Source organism: Nyctibius grandis, chromosome 1 (assembly GCF_013368605.1).
Source record: "Nyctibius grandis isolate bNycGra1 chromosome 1, bNycGra1.pri, whole genome shotgun sequence".
Lineage (NCBI taxonomy): Eukaryota > Metazoa > Chordata > Aves > Nyctibiiformes > Nyctibiidae > Nyctibius > Nyctibius grandis.
The window spans coordinates 44,252,236-44,272,207 of record NC_090658.1 but is presented as its reverse complement, the minus strand read 5'-3'; the positions used below and the strand labels follow the sequence as shown (position 1 = coordinate 44,272,207).

Below are 19,972 nucleotides of genomic sequence, written 5' to 3'. Positions count from 1 at the left end.
ACACAGTAGTTACAAATCCCCATGGAAAAATAGAAAGCTGCAATCTTTTTATTCAACTAAGATGGCAAACTAATGGAGGTCACACCTTTGCCAGATGTCTCTGACAAAATTTCGATTCTAAAAACATCTTTCAAAATGCAGTACAGTTTACTTGAAACATTATGAAGTTTCAGAAATAAACCCTCCCCAAAAACTAGAACTGGTCTAAGAAATTGTTAAGAGAAAAATTAATCTTTAGTAACAAGAGCAAGCACACGAAATTCTCCATTTCCTTCTCACAACTTTTTCAAAACTGGAACAGTTAGCTCCCTGTATACATAAAATAGCAAAATCAATGTTTCCTTGAAAGGCATGCTCTAAAATTAAACTACGCTATACCTGTACCAAACCACAATTTATAAAATGGTTTGACAGCACATATGAAACATCAATACTGTACCAGTGGAGTCAGTTCATAGCGCACTAATACAACAGCAACACAGGCTTCAAGTACCCCAGTTAGTGTTTGTTGTTTTTTTTTTTTATTAGTGCTCTCATGTGCGTAATGATGGAACACTAAGATCATGCAGAAAATTGTTTCATTTTTGTCGACACCTGGATCTTCCAGTGAATTCTTTTTCAAACTGGAGACATCAAAATAAGAGCAGTGTATCACAGTTAAAATCATGTATTGCAAGACCTACTCTGCTATTCACACAATTGGTATTTTGCCTTTTTAAAATTGAACTATAGTAGTTAACTTAGTCCACAAATATAGAGCCAAACTCTACTGTAAGTTATCACAACTTTTATTACAATGGCCAAGTATCAAGCTTTCTTTTCATCTCTTAATTACTTAGAACTCTATGATAAACTCTAAAAGCATTAGCCTACTATAATATGTGTTCAAGAAGTCATCTGACATTGAATAGCTGCTATTTCTTCTGTATTTCCAATATGCTTATCGAAGTATTTCCGTGTATTGTCAAACCTAGTTTAGTTCTTGTACAGATATCAGAGCTGTACTGGAGATGTTAAACTTCTAACTTATCTTCCCCAAGACAAATCAACCTTTCAGAAAAAAAGGTCAATGTCCAACCTGCATCAATTTCTCCTTATGAAATCTGGAAAAAGAAATATATTCAGCACTTCAACATTAAGAAAAACCTGAATAAATGCATATACTAACAAGCAGTATATTCATACATACAGCCTTATTAGTATTATCAGGTTGTTGTACTTTAATTGCTTCAACAATTAGAAGACCACCTGGGACGCCTTGTTTTGTTCCTTAATGTTTTACTTTGCCATAGCTGCAGAATGAGAGAAAAACTACAGGTAACATGACTCCAAGAACCAATGGCTAGCTTATCTGTCCCCTGCGCAAGTCAAACTCTAGGTGTTTAAACTCTGAATACAATATGCTAACAATTTTATGGAATAGCAACAACCAATCTCTCTGCCTAACGCCCTAAGAAAACCATGCCAGTTTGTTAATGGCTTCTTTAAGAATCCCAATGCAATTAGCATTTAGTTACGCTGAAACAGCTACTAAAATAAGGGATTTTTAAACCCGATAAAACCTCAACTTGTAACAAAAACCCCTGCAATAAAAGCTACCTATGCTAGACTACACTAGTCACTGCCTTAGATGGTCACAATATAGCACGTTATGCAAAGCAAAAATTTAGAAAATGTAAGAAAAATAATAATCAGATACAGAAGACAAACTTTGCTCCGTGTGGACATTACTCATCGTATTTCCATATAAGCTCACTCCAGTGTCTTTGGCCCAGCTGAAATCCTTCACTACTTGACACCAGCTATTATTTCAGTCACAGTCATACCGCTGATGAATAGCAAACTCCCAGCCACAGACACCTGTCCTTCTGAAGCTGTGAAGGCAAGTTTACAGAAAGAAGGAGCACTCTCATCCTTCTCTGTAATGTAGGCAAACAGGCACGATCTCAACACAAGCCAAGACCGGGCACTGATACTACCATTCGAACATACAGCTTCTCATCGACTTCATAAGGACACCAAAGTTTCTGCCTAAAGGCCAAGGGTGTGATCCAACACAGAGCTCCTCAACACAACACCCCACAGACAGCAAGCAGCGTTACCTGGACTAAACAAGTCCTCTATGTAGCTGGACCATTATATAAGGGTACTACCAAGGCTCCCTAGTCAACCAACTTCCCCCTCACTATAGCGGGGCCCCGCAGACCGGAGGCACTCACCCGCCCGGCCCCGGGCTGGATCCCTGCAAGCAGCAGCCGCAGGGTATCGAACAGGAAGGACGTGGGCTACAGACTTCTCCGAGGGATCCCCAGACCTCGCCCCCGAGGAGGCTGCACAAGACACGGCCCGAAGCTGCCCTCTCTCCCACGCCCCTCCGAAGCGCCCTCACCGCCCCCTCCAGCCCGCGACCCGGAGGACCTCTGCTCTCTTTCCCCTCAGGCAAGGCTCCGCAGCCCTCCCCACAGCCAGCGGGACAGCCCTGCCCGGCCACACTCTCTTCCCTCCGTCCCCACGTCCGTCCGTCTCCCCTCGCCCCCCCGCCGCGCCATGAGGGGACCCTGCAGCATCGTCCCATCCGCCGCTGGCTCCTACCTGGGCCTCTGCTGTCAGGACGCAGCTGAGCACCGCCAGCAGCCGCGCTGCCAGCCGTGCCCTCGCCGCTGTGCTCCGGACGGCACGGCCGCCGCTCATGCTGCTGCCACCTCTCCGCCCGCCGCGCCTGACGGGGGAGGGCGGCCCTCGCCCCGTCGCGCAGCAGCCGCCGCCGCCACAGGAAGGAGACAGACGAACCGAGGATCGGCGGCAGTGGCAGCGTCTCCTCCCGGCGCGGCCGCTCCTGCCTGCAGCGGCAGCCGTCGGGCGGGGGCGCCGCGCTCACCTCAACCTGCCCGCGCGCTGCCGCCGCCACAGCACCTACGCGCGCACACAGTCCACTCGCGCAGCCGCCGCCGCCCGCAGCGCCGCCCTACCGCCCGCTCCCCCGGCAGCCGCGCGGCATCCCGGGAGCTGTAGTCCGAGCGCGCGCGCAACCCCCGCCGCCGCAGGGCTGGGGCGGGGCACAGCGCGACGCCCAATCAGAGAGGACCACGCGCGCCTCCAAAACAAGCGGCGAGGGAGGGGGCCGCTGGGCGCGTGCGCGGGATATTGCGGGGGGCGGGGTGGCCGTGTCAGCGCGCCGACGCGTGAGGGGAGGCTCGAGCGGGGCGAGGGCAGCGAACGGCGCCGTCCGCGCGGGGCGTGTCAGCCGTGTGGCCGCTGGCGGTAACGTGCGGCGGTACGGGCTGGGGCCGCGCGAGCCCCGCGCTACGTGTCCGCGTTAGGCAGCGGCGCAGGTTCCCCCGCCCCGCCCCGCCGTTGGGCGGGCAGGGGCCACTGCCGGGAGGTTGAAGTGTCCGGTGTTTGCTGGCGCCCGCGTCCAGCCTTCGGGCGGGCGTCCCACAGAGACCGAAAGTGCTTCTAGAGGCTTCTCGTCTTCCTACTGCAGCGAAGTGCTGGGGAGTGCCCTAGAGGTGAATGGCGTCGAGTGTTTCGAAGTGGCTTTTTTTTCTTCCAGGTTAAGCTGCCCTTTTCTCTCAGCACGACTCGGTTTTTTATGTGAAGATGGGCACGCACAAATTCTTTTTAACAGCAAGAAGTACAGGCAGATAGGAAATATGGCTTTGCCTTGTCTGATTCCCTCACCTGTTCCCTTTGAGAGCAAGGCTGAAAGTTAACGGAAAAGCAATAGACTCTCCATCCACTGCCTTTTTTTTTTAAGTTCGTTTTTTAGTTGTAAATGCCCCCCATAGTTTTTTTTCAGTGGAGGCACAGGCCACTCACTGTGTAGCAACTTGAAGCCTGCAAGACAGGAAGAAGGTGCTTTCAGATGTGGTTTCACGTTACAGCTAAGATAATGAAATACTGAGTTGTGTGGAAAGAGACAGTCCTATCTCAGGTTCCCCATCCCATGTATCTGAGCTAGCAGTCCTGAAGTTGCATGTTAAAGCAATTCAGCTACTTGAACGATTTTTTTTTTTTTTTCTAGGGTTAATTTTCTGCCAGAGCAGCCATCTGAACTGCCTCACTGTATGTCTGCTTCATCACTCAACCTGATCCAGGGGAAAAGGCAAGGGTACATATCCTGGTAGGAAGAAGTGAGGGTAGGACCATCCCTTCCAGTGGCTGCTTGCTGTTAGATCAGTTTAGCTACACCTAATTTTATTTTAATATTTATTAATTTTTTACTGCCCTTTTAGGGAGAGAGGTTGACACTTGAGAGATTGACTGTTACAGTCTGACATCAATTGAATTTGTCTAGCTGTGCTTTGCCTATAGCTATTGGAACTGGTCTAAGACTGTTACTGCTGCTTCTTTTCAGTTCCTTTCAAAATCTTAAAAAAAAAAAAAAAAAAACAAACCCCCAAGCCCCCCCCCAAAAAAAAAAAAAAAAAAAAACAAAAAAACCCCACACACACAAAAAAAACAAAAACCCAAAACCACAACAGCTCAGAAACAATGTTTTGCTCCCATCAGTTAAATGTATATATGTAATTTACTTCTAGAGTTGCAAAAATTCATATTCCTGTGGGAAAACATGAGTGTTGCACTGATTTCATGTGCAGGGTTGCTGGAATTAGGATTTTATTTTCAATCCATCTATTAACCCAGGTTCTTACACCCTTTCAGTTAGAGAAGAATACTCCTTTACTGGTGTATGGGGACAAGCTTTAAGGTCGAGGAAGCTGTTTTGGAGAGGTTAAAAGTTTTTAGATTGGCTATTGTTATTTACTTAAAATTAATTCAAGTTAAGTTTTCCATCATATTTGTCCTTAAGTGCCAGTATGTCACAGATTTTGCATTGCTGAAAATGGCTTGAGAAGATTAAGGATTGATAGCTATGAATTACAGAGACCATGAAATGGAGTAGGCAGTAGTTTTATAGTTTGATCCCAGAGAGATGATGTAATTGCTCCTTCTTTTCCTCTCTGGAGTACAGGCAGTAGAACTATCATTTGGGAAGGATTAAATGAGAATCTATTCCTACTTTCAGCATCTGTGGACCAATAAATTTTCTAGGTATTTGAGAAGAAATGGCAAAACAGCTAATGTTTACATTGCCAAGGTTTGCTCTCGCTATCAGTACTCCTTACTTTATCACAAGTGGTTTGTTCTTCTCACAAAGGAACTGTTTCTGTTTAGCAGATTCAGGTGAATTCATTGTATTTGTTTGCACTTTATAGCTTTGATTCTGGAGCAAATTTTCTGTCATGAGGATTTTAAAAAGCCCCAAAAACCTTGGAAGTATCAAGCACTTGCAGTGTCACACACTTGCACGGCATAAAGGACTATGCAAATTAGATGTAAACTATCTTATTTTCTGAGTTGTCAGTTTAGAACATTTTATGTTAGTTTCAGAAAGTACTTTATTTCTTCACCTCTGACAGAGTCTTATCCTGCTTGCATCTGAAGTCAGTAGCAGTTTAGTTTTTGACTGCCATGTTAGAAGCATAAGGAATTGGCTGTAGAAATGTATAGTTATTAATTTTAAGAGGCAAAAAGAAGAAATTAATTCCTTGTATATATAAGTATTATCTGCTATTCCAGAGCTGAATTTAGTTTAATACAGTTTTCTAAACTCTAGGGTATTTTCAATCTTATTTTATGTTTTACTGTTGATTTCAACCGATGAATGCTACTTTGGTATGGGTATAAAAATGTTTAAAAAATGTAAAAATCCTAATATATGATTTCTTGGTGAAATCAATTTCAGGAAATAGCTGCAGAAAAAAACAGTCTAACAATTGCAAACAAAACCTAACAGCATGTTACAAAGCTGGGAGTACCTACTAAGCCTGTTTCTTTTAAAGAAATTTGCATGACGTTTTAATATTTTAGCAAGGGCTGAGAACAAGTCTTTACTGGGTAGAAGGATAATCATAGTTTACAGCTTCCTGAGCTCATGAAAAGAGTCTGGCATATATATTTATTTTTTCAATGTACATTGCACAATGTACATGCTTGGCATAAGAACAAGTATCTTCTGTGCTTTCATAATATGCATTGCTGTTAAAAATCTTGACAGTTTTATTTGCAAGCTCTAACATTTTCTTTCCATGTGCAAGCAAAGAAAGCCTTGAACACAGGAACTAAAACCAAAAGTTAAATAATGCACATCAGAGTTGCCTCACCTCTTCCCCATCACCTTGTTCTCTAGACTGGACAGAGATCTGGGTGCACCAGAGAGTTACAGACGGTCTTTTAGTGGATACAACAAATCTGCAATTACCAAACCTGCCTCTGGCCTGCAGAGAGGACACAGTGGGAATTAAAACTGATAAAGTCCTGCTACTTTTCTTGTATTAACTCCATCGGTGCTTTTTAGTTAGCTCTTATTTGCCAGAATTGAGCTTTCGTACTCTGGTTGTACACAGAATTCACTATCTGTGGTCATCAACCATGTAAAAATGTTTCTTAGAAATTATTACGGACCAATTTAAGTGAATGAACAGGCAAAACGGTGGCTTCACATTTTACGTTACGAAAAGCTTGGTAAATCCTAGCTGCTTTGCCAAGTTCATGAACTAGATTTCAGTAATCTGAAACGCGGATTTCTGGAAACTTTTTGCCCTTGAAACTTTTGCCTTTATTTGTTTTTCCAAATTAACATTTGAATGAGTCCTTTCTAAACTTAGGAGAGTAAACCAGAGGAATCAATACGTCACAAACTTCTGTTTAAGTCTGGCAAACAGCCTGTTGAGCAATGGAACATCTTGTGGTAGCCTAGTGCCTAGTTATGTAGATTTAACAATACAGCAAGGCAAAACTGTGGTTAAGAACTTTTAGTAAACCACCTGAGGTAAGTACAAAAAGCAGTACAAGTAGTGGAGCACATGAGTTCTGTGGTCTATCAGGCCTGCTAACAGGTGAACAACTTGTGTGCCCAAAACCCTGTTTTATCCAGCTGTTGTTAGTCCTGATACAAGTTACTGTGTTTCCGTGCAAGTCATGCTTCACTGACATCCTGTTCTCACCTACTGATGTCTGCCTTAAAACCACAACACATGCTCAAGTGTATGTGAGGCAACTGTTGCAAATAACCTTTGAAAAGGACCCATGGATGTCTAGACAAGCAAGAGAAATGGCAGGGCTATGACAGACCTGTAAATGGTAAAACAATAGGTCAAAATCCGTGTAGCGAAAAAAAGGGAAATTTTTAATATGAAAATTGCATACAGCAATATCTTCACAGTGAATATGAGGAAAAAGAAGAGAAAGAAAGATAGAATGCGGAAAAAAAAAATAGCAAAGTACAAGGAGGGAGTATATTTTTTTTAAAAAGCTTTTGTACTACAAATCTTAGCTATACACCTGTATCCTCATTCCTGTGTTTCGTGTGTGTGTTATAGTTGAATGTTGACAAACTGCATTGCATAGGGTATGACAGGATGGTCTGAATCAAGAGGATAGAAGTAATTTCTGGAGTCTTGCTGTCATTCCTGTAGTACCTATAATTTTTGAAGAAGAAATGCTAACAAAGAACTGAGTCTGCTAACTCTGATGAACTTCTGAACATAGCAGGTGCAGATGAACATAAGTAATCTTGTTTAAAAAAGACCCAAGATTCATCCACTTGCACTTTATGTGTGTTTGTTTACCTGTCAACAAATCTGATCATGAGGTAGAGATCTCAGCTAAATTATTATATGTTTATGGAAAAAAGCGGCCAGGCAGGGGGACCCTGCTGATACCCCTTCAGAGGGATAAGCTGCAGCCTGAAACCGATCGTATTAGGCTCAGTTTCAAGAAGTCAATCTGGAGGAAGCAAGGTTTCACTGTTACTGTGGCATGTGTTTGACTTGGACGTAGCACAGTTCCCAGAGTGGTGAGAACATTCCCATATCATGCAGTCCCATAAGGCAAACAAATTAACCACAGGCTTACATAAGATGGTCTAGGTGTGTGTAGTTTCTTTTATTTTCTCCATATAATGTTGTTTTTGTCAAATAAATGTCAAAATTGTGACATTCCTGTACAACTGTAAAAGAACAGACCAATATAATTATTGGCAAAGAAAGTAGTTTTAACTTTTTAGCTGGTGGTTAATTATTGCTACTCCAAAACAGTCTCAGAATTTTAAAGAACTGGCCTAGCAACACCCTGAAGCTGCTGACAGTTGAAAGCTATCTATAGGATACCAGGGAAAGAAAATGCAGGGAGTTATTTCCTAATTCTACTGAAATACATTAGAGGTGAAGAGCTTGTGTTGAAACAGAACTATCTTACTCAAAGTTAACTTCCATAAATAAAAATGCTTGAAATGTGTAAAGCAAACAAATGAGGAAGAATAAACAAGGTTGCCATGTGATACTGGCAGGCCCACAGGTACGGTGACTGTTAGCAACCCCTGTCAGGGAGGGGAAGATTACTGTTCCACTGTGTTAGTGGCATTTGTGATCTGGAACGGAAGTTCTTTATTTCCATGGGGAAGAGCTGTAGAGGATCAGTTAGAAAAAGATTTTATATATATATATATATTTATTTTTTTTTTTTGGGCAATAGCAGTAATATTTTGCTGGTCAGGAATATATTGTCCATGGGAGGAAAAGGGTTTCATCTGCAGCCTTGTGCTCAGAAGATGGAAAACCCCTTGAGACTGTGGGTTAATTGCTATTTCAAACAATAAACTGGCTATGTATTACCAGACCGGATCTTTGGGAAAAGTCTCTGTCCGCATCAAAGATGGCTTTTTTTTTTTGATAGGGCCAGGAAAGGGGTGAGAAAAGACATGTGTAGACTTGATTTGTAAAAACTAGTTGAAAATATTAATTCTGTATTTGAGTGGAAATTTACAAAATCCTGAACTCTTCATGTTATCATTAGTTACACTGAGTTTAGCACCTTGCAGGGTTGAAGCAAGATAAGATAGAGATTGTACTTAAGTATAGAAATTTGATGAGAAAGTTAATCCACTGTTCTAGAGAATGCTGTTGCTTGAAGTTACCTCATTCTGGATTTAGTTTTTATGATACAGTTGTATTTAGTTTTGACAAAATAATTGCTGGCTTTCTGGACTGGTCAGTTATTTAAGTAACAAACAAAGATTTCTATATCACTCATTAAAGAATGATACAAGAACAGGCATGCAACAGCCAGATTAATCTGTGCTGTTGACAGTGCTCTAGAGATATTTATATGTAATTGCAGGCTCCTCCTTCTGTACTAGGAAAAAATTGTTAAATTATGATGACTAACCTAAGTTTTGAGGCAGTAATGTTCTCTAGACTATTGGCTTCTACTATTAAATTCTGTTATTTTAAAGAGTTCTTTATAAATAGTTTGTAAAAAAAAAATCTGTTTCAAATTGAAAAGCCAGTGTAATTTACAGGGACACTTCTAAAAATACAGGATTTTTAACAACGTTAACCAGCTTTGGCTGCTGGCACTAGTGTTGTCTGCTAAAATTGTTTTGTTATTGTTTACTAAAATATTTTTTTAATCCTAATGTAGGAAGATTTCAGGTTGTAAGTTATCAGAAGAGTAAATGCCACATCTGTGGTAAAACCTGGCTTAGCTCCCGACACCGATGCTTTGTTTCTGCAGTTTACAGCCACCTGTGTAAAAATAGTACCCAGGGATATTTTGAAGGACGCTAATGGATACATTTTTATATAGATGATACATATATTTATCCTAAGTTTTTGTACTCACTGACTGGGTACTGACTCACTTGTATTCACCCATTACTTCTGGGGTTAAAACCAGTAGACTTCAAACAGCACCCAGGCAATACACACATGCAGGTCCTCAGGGCAGACACGGCATTCATTTTATTGAGGCATAAATTTGGCAGGTTTAAAATCCAGAAAATTCTTAGCTCTACGGTGGCTTTGTCATTCCTTACAGTTATAGGAGGGGCTCCAATTATTACTCTAGCATTTGTGTAGGTCTGTGTTGGTAAGAATATACTTTCTCCACCCTCTAACTCTCAGCCTGATTATCCATCACCAAAAACATTGTGATTCTAAGGAAATCTAGGGAAACATACAGAATCAGCAATTTTATTTCTAATTAGACTTGATGTTACCCTTTTAAACTATTGAGAATGAGTTTCAATATTAATGTGGAAGCAATCAGAGTCAATCCATTCCTTGAAGAGCTGGACTCCAATGATATGCCTAAAAAAATACTTCTTTGGTTTTTACACATCATGGATTACTGAAATATTAGTGATCTGTTAGCCCTACCTTGGAGATGAAGATATACAGAAATATATGTATGTGTTTGTGTGTGTGTGTATAACCCAATGGCAAAACTTCCATTTATCTCGGGTGAAATAAGGGTGATGCTCTGAATCGTCTAAATACCATGTCAGTACTCTCACTGGTAGGATGATTTAGGTGTACACCATAAGAGCTCTCCTCACAAAGACTTGCTCTTTTACAAGAATTCACAAATTCAGTAACAGAATCATCGAAAAGCATTAATATTATTGATATTAATGAAAAGCCAAATAGCAGGATGAGCCACTGTATTCAATCTAAATTCTGAAAATAAGAGCAATTTAATCTTTGTCACATTTTTTTTTTTTTAGATTTGTAACATGCATGAGAGATGGAAGATAATCTGTGGGAAAGCATTCAATATTTAGTGCTTTATGGACCAAAGGCTACTGTTAGTTACTCCGGTGTAAGCCAGGTGACTGAATTGGAGCTCTCCCAGTGTAACAGAGTAGAATTTGGCCATAAAGTAACCTTGTTAATAAACGAGTAAGGTGGCTAACACACAAACATGGTCTTTGTAATGGCAAATTCAGTTATGCTGGTTTCTTTTGTTTGTATTGTACAATAAATAGCAATCCATGATATTTCTTATTTAGAAATTGATTTTGTGCACGGACCCCATTTAAGAAATCTGTCTTACTTTTAAGTAGATTGGAACCTTGAGTGAGAGAATTTGGCAGAGATGACAATGGAGACCCAAAGCAATTACATATAAAGATTTGACATCATCATGGTATTGGAAGTGCCTGTAGCATAAAAGGACGAATTTTAAATATTTGTGGAAAAAACAGTGCAGTTTAGGGTTGTTGCTCTGCAACACCGGGGTTCTTAAACTCCGTCCCCGCACTGTGTGCCATCTGCACGGGCAACGTAAATGCTAATCGAGACCCCCCCCTCTCAGTTACCCTTTAAGCGCGTAAAGCTCTGGGAGAGCAGGAGAGCGAGCACTTGATTTTATATTGCTGACATACCTTACTGTAGATCCAAACTAGTGTTACTTAATGAGCCATAACATGCACCCTGCGCCTGTGCTATTAGTGAAACCCGGCGTTTCCACACAGCGGAGCACCTCCCGCCCGGAGGAGCGAACCCGCCGTGCCCGCGGGAGAGCGGTATTTCCCGCTGGGAGATGCGAGCCCCCGCCGGCCGCCGCGCTTGGCCCCGGAGGGAAACCGCGCCCGGGAGCGCCGGGGCTGGGACCTCCCCGCGGAGGGGTAGGCGAGGCGCCGCGCCCGGCCCTACCTGCGGCGGGGCTCCGGGCGGGGCGGCGGCAGGAAGGGGGCGGTGTGGCGGGGCCGCGGTTCCGGGCACGTCGGCGGGCGCCGCTCGTTCCTCGCGCTGGGACCCCATGGCCGCTCCGCGGGACCCGCTGCCCCCAGGTGAGGACGCCGCCGCGGGGAGCCGGGCGGGCGGGGTGCCCCCGGGGCGGCGGGAGGGCCGCCGGCGGCGGCTGCTCCCAGGCCCCCCCGCGGGTCCGGGGCAGGCGCTGCGCGGCCCTCGGTGTCCTGGCGCCCCGCTTCCCTCCCCGGGCGGGGGTGACCCGCGGCCGTGGCTCACGGGAGCCAGGTGAGGAGCCTAGCCCCGGCCGAGATTACAAGGGTTTGTTAGTTGCTCCCTTCCCCCTCCGCACACTCTAATTAAGCACGGTAATAATTTATCATGTGCTCTGCTGATGTGATTTAGTGCAACTTGTCTTGTCAAGCCTGCTCCGGTGTTTAGCGTGTACGTTAGCTCGTGCTTTCTAACAGCACACTAAAAAGCCATTTTCTTAAAACCCCGGACTCCGAGTGGTTAGGAAGCCCACACTCTTTAACTTACATGGCGAATGGTGCAAACGACTTTTGAGTACCTTATTTCAGGTGTGCCAGCATCACAGTTTTTCCCTACCTATCAGCTCAGTGACAAAGTTTTGAGTAGTTAACAGTAAACAAAAACGTACAAGTGCTGATGGACTTAGATTTTTCAGAGAACTGAATATTCTAATATAATTTGCTGTATGTCCTCCTCTTATTCAAATCTGAAATTCACGTGCCTCTGGTCAAAGCATTGTTGTTGATTTGGGTTTAGTCAAAGGGTTCATCTCTATGAACAACATTAGTATTAGGGTGAACACTTTGAGTTGTACTAAGTTGTACTATTAAGTGTATGCCCTACCTTGGTATTAAAAAGCTCTTATATGTGTATGGTTGAATTACATAACTGTGGTAGAATTTATATGCTTCACTCACTACTGGTGGAGTCAGGGCTATGTTGCAGGGAAAAAACTGTAACAGAGGGGAATACCGTCTCAGCTACATGGTGCTTTGTGAACCGCCTCCTGCTTAAAGGTCAAAATGCTGAGGTCTCCAAAACTCACCTTCAGACTTCCTTCCAATGCAAGGATGAAGAGCAGATGTAGGATTAGAAGTTTGAATTTGTATGTGTATGCACATATATACATCTGTGTATATATAAAATTGACAAACTGTTGACACTGGTAAGTGCACAGCATTGCACGCCCATTAGAGTAGCAGTATTGAACAGAGAGAAACAGTGGTGATGGGTACAAGTCTGCTGCTCCTGTTGCAGACTGGTTGTACTGGACAGGCTCAGGCAGAAGAGCCATGGCTGCTGCTGAACAGTCAGTGTGTGGGTGTTGGGCAGCAGAAAGGAACCTTGGGAGCAACCATTGAACCTGACTTAGTCTGTCAGCACCAATTTGCACGTGCTGATTTATGTCCATCTGAGTGAACTCACGTGTGGCTCCCGACAGAAGTGTGGGGAAGTAAAAGTAGGCCAGTGGCTGTATGCTGTCATTGGGGAGTATGGTGATAGTGATTTTTTGAGGGATCCCAGATAATGTTGTTAGCAAGCTGTCAAAGTAACTATGAAATCAGATGGTCTGCACTGAATAGTCAGTCAGCTGATACCTGTCTTTCCTGTTGGCCTTTCAACATGCAAAGCTGTGTATGTTTTACATGTGAGATAAACAGAGAACTTTCCTCCCTGCTGTTTTGTGCACCTGCATCCAGCTGTGTGACATGAGCTGCAGAATGCTGTGGGAGGTATGTGTGGGAAAGAGAGAGGGGATATGGCATTATAATTGCCTTATTCACAATTGAATAATAAGTCTGTGGTTTTCAAATTATCTGCCTACTATCAGTGGTCAATCATCTGCAACCAGTATGTGGAGCCTTTATTCTTAGGTACAAATATTCATATACATACATGCCACTTACAGAAAATGTTGGGACTTCGTAGCGCTCAGCAATCTAAAAAACATGGAAATTGCTGTTCTTCCTAACGAACTTGAAAAACACAAGGGAAGAAATTGAAGTATATGGACAGAAATACAGTTTTAAAGTATTTTTCAGGTTGGATACTAAGCAAGAAAGATGCAGAGTCACAGATTCACAGTGACTGTGTTTCTGTGTGAGACCTAGAAAGCAGGAGTCAATTAAAGATATCAACCTGTACGCCATCACCTCTTGTAGAGTCACCGTGGGATCTGTCAAGTCCTTATTTCAAATGCTTGTATTCTTGGAGTTTCTCTCATTTTTTCAGTGCTTCCCTCTGGGTTGCGGAAAGTAAATTACCAGTGTTGCAACGTACCTTGGCCATATCCTGGAGATGTAACAGAACATAGGGGATGAAGCCCTTACCATAGCTACAGTAGCCACCAAGGTTCACCAGGGCATGGACCTCTTGTGGGGTCTGCTTTCATATATTTCAAGGCTCCTCTTGTATTACAAGTGCAAAAGAAAGATTTTTTTTTAAAATGCATCTAAGAATCCATAAGGAGGAGCTGTAAGGCCTCCAGAATAAACTGATGATAAGTTGCATGCTTTGCCACTGGGTTTGTTGGGTCTTTGCTGATAGTGGAGAAACAGTGAGACTAGGGATACCTGGGCTGGCCTTCTTCCCTGAAGCCTTTCCTTGGCTCCTAGTACCTCCTTCTTTTTCAGCTTTCCTTTATAGGGTGTGCTTCTCTCTTTGCCCCAGCTCCATTTCCAGTTCCTTTGCAGCTCTCCACTACAGTTCATACTTGGATCCTCCATTTTTGGCCCTACTCTCATGCAATGTCTTATCCCAGCTTATTGTATTTTCTCATATCCCAGTCTGACTCTCAACGTCTCTGCTTTTGAGTTGGGAAGCTTATGGCAGTTTGTGCTGATGCTTGCCATCAGGGCAGGCTTTATCCAGAACATTCTGTTAATACCATGTTTCTGGAGCAGGGACTTCATACTTACCAAAAAGGGCACGTGTGACAAGAATATGGGGTTTTGGTTTTGGGCTTTTTCCTCTTCTGCATGTATCTTCCTAAATGAGTACTGCAGTGTGAACATGCTCATCTGAAATTTCATAGACCTCTGCCTTTTTAAAACATCCAGTGTGTCTGTGTGCAAAGGCTGTGCTCAAGCCTTGTAGATCTGACCCCTCTGATCTTGTGCCACCTGCCTGGAGAATACGTGTGGTTTTCCTGTGGGCACTAGTGCTGAGAAAGGCTCTACCTGGCATTGCAGAGAGGGGCTGAGCACTGCACCGGCCACCCAGGAACTGCTGCTGCTGGGGCACGGCTCTGTCCCAGAGCCCTGGGGCTGCTTCTGTCCCACTGCTGCCACCTTTTTTATTTTCAGGCCTGTTTATTGTACTGTCTTGCATTGTCTTATGCTTTAGCTTGTCGTTGGATTGTATTGAGTAGATTTTTAGGAGCAGGTCCCGGAATAAACAATTATGCTAAATTTGAGTTGGTTAGAATAGTGTCTGTGTAACTTCTGTGCTATTTTGGGACTCAGTGTTTATATTGTGCATTTTGTAATTAATTTCTGGGACTGTGTTCTAAATGCACTGACTTCTGTATTTGGGAGAAGGTAATCACCAAATATTGATTCCAATCATCTCTTACTGGTTGTGGCTGAAAACATTTAATGTGTACTTGTAGTAAGTATAAGGACTTTGGAATGAGAGTGATAAGAAGAGTGAAAATCCTACTTCATAATTTAAAATGCTTTTCAGTTTTTGAAAACGTGATACTTGCCAACAGAAGAGATTCCTCGAGGAAATGGCAGGATGATGTTAAATTACAGGCGTGGTTTTGTGAATCCTGACTTCTGTATGAAATTTGTTTCACATTCTCTGTGCACTTTTGCTCAGTGCCCCACTATTATTTGTCAATTTAGCCATTGATGCAGAGGGGTTGGCATTAATGATTCACCTGCAAGTACTTTGCAGATTTATTTTTGTATCCTTTTGATGTTAATATAATTGAAGTTTATGATTCTGTTATATACAAATAATTAATGTTTACCTCAAGTATGGTTTTTTATTAGGTTTTGTACTACAATCTGCTGTTTATTATAGTATTAATTTTTGTTGTAGTGGGTATGTTTACTGTTTGAATTATTGCTTTGAGGAAAAAATGGAGTGCTGTCACTTGGAGAACAAAACTTACCTTCTAGCAGATTTACTGGATTTTACTCTTTATTGCTTTGTGATTTTTTTTTTTTTTTTACTAAAAAGAATTTAGAATTTTCACTTAAGTCTATCTTTTGTTAGCTTAGAGTTGGGTTTCCTTGTTGCCTGTAGTTTCTCATCTATGTGCTAGTAGCTCTGACATTTTCTAGTTTGTCATGTTTTCTTGTGGAAATGTAATTTGACATAATGCATGTAATGGCTGCATAGTTGTGCTTGATCTTGGTCAGACAAAGAAGCAAAATATGAATTGCCAGACAGAAATATTTTGAGAATTATGCAGTGATAAAGCTTTCTTATTTCCAGCAGATCATGCAGCAAAAGAGCCAGTGGAGGATACAGATCCAAGCACTCTGTCCTTAACAATGGTACGTGTTTCTGGTCTAACACAGTTGAAATCATTATGGCTCTCTACAGTTACGTAGTGCAGAAGTGAAGTAAAACATTTATGAATGTTAATTCAAACTGTGCATATATATAGGGGTTTGCTTATCTGTATGATTGTATAAACAAATTTTAATTTACTAACCCTGTGGAATTAAAGTGTGAATGAAAATACCAATAGGTACTTAAGCTCAATTGGATGTTATCAGCTGAGCTGTCCATGGGATAGCCTCTACAGGCTATGACAGTACCATTTTTTTCATTTTAAAAAAAAAAACAACAATAAAAAAAAAACAACGAAGAAAGATTGATGCTGACATTCTCCTGTCTATATGGGTTGGATAAGAAAACCCACCTGAGGCTTAAAATTTCAATTGTACTAAGTTGTTATTCCTTCCTGTACCTGTTTTGTCTGACGAGTTAAAGCCATGGAAAGGTAAGACCAAACAGCAGTGCTTTACAGCAGGCATGGGTGAATCTGGGGAGAGACCAAACAGCGCTTTCTAGTGCTTGCTGGCAAACAGAGTAACGCTGTTTATGACAAGTTTTTTGTGTATTAAACATGCCAGTCTTATGCTGAGCAAGGAGTGTATCATGTAAAAGTAATATGAAATTCTGTGAAGTCTTTGAAGAGTTTTTCTTTTTTAGTGTTGCTATGGATTGTTTACTCTGGGGAGAAGTCACAGTGCTGTGTAGCCCAGAGAAGACTGTTGTCTATCGTAGTTATGCAAACAGATTGAAATGCATTGGTTTATTTTATGGATGGCAAGTGAGCAAGCTGTTGCTTTGCCTTGGTGTTTTCTTCCCATTTTGAAGCTTTGCAACAGGGAGTCAGCAGAAAACTCTGAAAATTTCACTAGTACTTTAAATGTTGATCCTTCACTGGGATCCATTATTGCAGTCTGTGTAAATGCATTTATGTAGCAGGTTTTAATAAAAGATACATACTTTGTGATTGTTTTTGTGGACTGACTAAATTAGATGCTGTGTTTTGCTAAGAGGAGTTTTTTTAAAAGGTGAGAAAAAGTTGCTATGTCTGAGACAAATTAAAGTTGGTTTATCTCCCCCACTCCCTTAAATTAAGATGTCTTTAATCTGTTTGCTTGGTTATGAGCTTTTATGAAAGCCACACCTACTTTTACATAAGGATAGGGGTCATAGGGAAGGAGGTAGACTTCAGGTGTAACAGTAGGTTGTAACCTGCCTGGAAATCAGCAGCTATGCCCTTAAACTCAGTAATAATAGTTTTCTATTGCATCTTAATCATCTTTTTAATTTTAGACCAGAAGGGAAAAATATTTTTTCTTTCAGTACAGTAACATTTTAGTAAAAGCTTATATCTGCTAAAAGAGCTTTTGAAGTCATCTCTGTTCCTACTGCTATGCATTACCTTTTTGAGATTATCTTGCTACTTAAATGCAAAATTTCTTTCCCAATCTCTGCTTTTTCACTAAAAAGTAATACCTTTAAAAATACTGTAGCAAAGCATCAATCTCTATTACTTTTGCATGTGCTAATCAGTAGTGTTAGTAGCATCTCAATTCCCATATAAGAAGTGTTACTATATCTGATTGTAGACAGATCAACTGGTAGCAATTTAAGAGATGCAACTATAATTATGCAGTTTTATATACTCTTTCTCCAGCGCAGTTACACTCAAAATAACACACATCTGTGTCTCTTGCCTTTTTGTGACAGACTGAAAAATATCCTGTCCAAGACACAGGAGTACCTAAAGGTAAGTATTGTGAATTCTGTCTCTTCAGGTGTCATAGATCTGTGTTGTTACGTGCAGTAAAACCATTGGTGTTATCCAACACATTGAAATAATCCTAATTTTTCATAGATGTTTATATTTTAAATGTAGTGTCATCTTCTGTATTTTTAAGGTCAGTTTGGTGTATATATATAACTTCTGAAATTTCCTTCCAAAGTTTAGTTTTGATCTAAAAGTCAGTCTAAAACTATAATTAGAAGATCTTAGTTCTCAATCTGGAAGGAAAATACAGTGATACTATTGAAAAACAGTGTTCAGAAAACAGATGGCAGAGACCTGATCATGTTAGAAGGTAGCTTTGAAGAGATTACCAGTGCCTTCAGGTTAGCAGAAATACAATCCAGCAATATCACAGAATCACAGAATCAATCAGGTTGGAAGAGACTTCTGGGATCATCGAGTCCAACCATTGCCCTGACACCACCATGTCTTCCAGGTCTCTTGCCTCTGATTGCATTCTCAACCCTATAACCAATTAACTCTTCATGCCATCTTTTACCTTCAGCGGGTATTAATACCATCTACTTGGGAACCTAATATAGGTCCACTCTGCACAAGTTCCTGGCTCTCCTCACTGAGAATGAAGCGAGGGAGTGCAGGTTCTGTATTGCACTGAAGTCAAATACTTGGATTACACAGTGTGAATGTCCCCTTTATGGTTTCCTTGACATGTGGGATGGGATTTTTTTTTCATCCCAGGCTTCAGTGTAGGCTTTTGTCCAGGAAATGCACTGGCAGGGGCTCAGCTGAGAAGTGCTCTGCAGGTAGAATCATAGAATCGTTTTGGTTGGAAAGGACCTTTAAGATCTTCAAGTCCAACCATTAACCTAGCACTGTCAAGTCCACCGCTAAACTGTGTCCCTAAGCACCACATCTACATGTCTTTTAAATACCTCCAGGGATGGTGACTCCACCACTTCCCTGGGCAGTCTCTTTCAATGCTTGACAACCCGGGCAGTCTCTTTCAATGCTTGACAACCCCTTTGGTGAAGAAATTTTTCCTGATATCCAATCTAAACCTCCACTGGCACAACTTGAGGCCATTTCCTCTCATCCTGTCTCTTGTTACCTGGGAGAAGAGACCCAACACCCGCCTCTCTACAACCTTCTTTCAGGTAGTTGTAGACAGTGATAAGGTCTCCCCTGAGCCTCCTTTTCTCCATGTTAAACAACCCCAGTTCCTTCAACTACTTCTCATAAGACTTGTTCTCCAGACCCTTCACCAGCTTCGTTGCCCTTCTTTGGACTCACTTCAGCACATCCATGTCTTTCTTGTAGTGAAGGGCCCAAAACTGAACACAGTATTTGAGGTGCGGCCTCACCAGTGCCGAGTACAGGCGGACGATCACTTCCCTAGTCCTGCTGGCCACACTATTCCTGATACAAGCCAGGATGCTGTTGGCCTTCTTGGCCACCTGGGCACACTGCTGGCTCATATTCAGCTGGCCATTGATCAACACCCCCAGGTCCTTTTCCATCAGGCAGCTTTCCAGCCACTCTTCCCCAAGCCTGTAGGGGTGCATAAGGTTGTTGTGTCCCAAGTGCCACTTGGCCTTGTTGAACCTCATACAGTTGGCCTCGGCCCATTGAACCAACCTGTCAAGATCCCTCTGCAGAGCCTTTCTACCCTCAAGCAGATCAACACTCCTGCCCAACTTGGTGTCGTCTGCGAACTTACTGAGGGTGCACTCAATCCTCTCGTCCAGATCATCGATAAAGATATTGAACAGAACTGGCCCCAACACTGAGCCCTGGGGAACAACCCTTGTGACTGGCTGCCAACTGGATTTAACTCCATTCACCACAACTCTTTGGGCTTGGCCATCCAGCCAGTTTTTACCCAGCGAAGCGTATACCCATCCAAGCCATGAGCAGCCAATATCTCCAGGAGAATGCTGTGGGAAACAGTGTCAAAGGCTTTACTAAAGTCTAGGTAGACAATATCCACAGCCTTTCCCTCATCCGGTAAGCGGGTCATCTTGTCATAGAAGGAGATTAGGTTAGTCAAGCAGGACCTGCCTTTCATAAACCCACGCTGACTGGGTCTGATTGCCAGGTTGTCCTGTACGTGCCCCATGATGGCACTCAAGATGATCTGCGC

At 42.4% G+C, this 19,972-nt stretch overlaps 2 protein-coding genes across 5 annotated transcripts in view; one reads left to right on the top strand and one right to left on the bottom strand.

The window, feature by feature from the left end:
• The window catches only part of ERO1B (endoplasmic reticulum oxidoreductase 1 beta), a 34,464-nt gene extending 31,522 nt beyond the window's left edge, over positions 1-2,942 (bottom strand). The window contains exon 1 of the mRNA XM_068402473.1: positions 2,593-2,942. Coding sequence (XP_068258574.1) covers positions 2,593-2,691 — 99 coding nt within the window. The 5' untranslated portion in view covers positions 2,692-2,942. The remainder of the gene's footprint in view (positions 1-2,592) is intronic.
• A 273-nt stretch (positions 2,943-3,215) lies between these two features.
• EDARADD (EDAR associated via death domain) overlaps positions 3,216-19,972 on the top strand; it is a 28,696-nt gene continuing 11,939 nt past the window's right edge. Inside the window, exons 1-4 of one of the 4 annotated variants that reach the window (XM_068403149.1) lie at positions 3,216-3,509; positions 4,025-4,111; positions 16,020-16,078; positions 17,793-17,832. In XM_068403149.1, the coding sequence (XP_068259250.1) occupies positions 16,076-16,078; positions 17,793-17,832 (43 nt within the window). In that variant the 5' untranslated portion in view covers positions 3,216-3,509; positions 4,025-4,111; positions 16,020-16,075. Of the gene's footprint in view, positions 3,510-4,024; positions 4,140-11,570; positions 11,639-16,016; positions 16,079-17,792; positions 17,833-19,972 lie in introns of those variants that run through there. The other 3 variants (XM_068403140.1, XM_068403123.1, XM_068403130.1) reach the window with 3 other exon arrangements.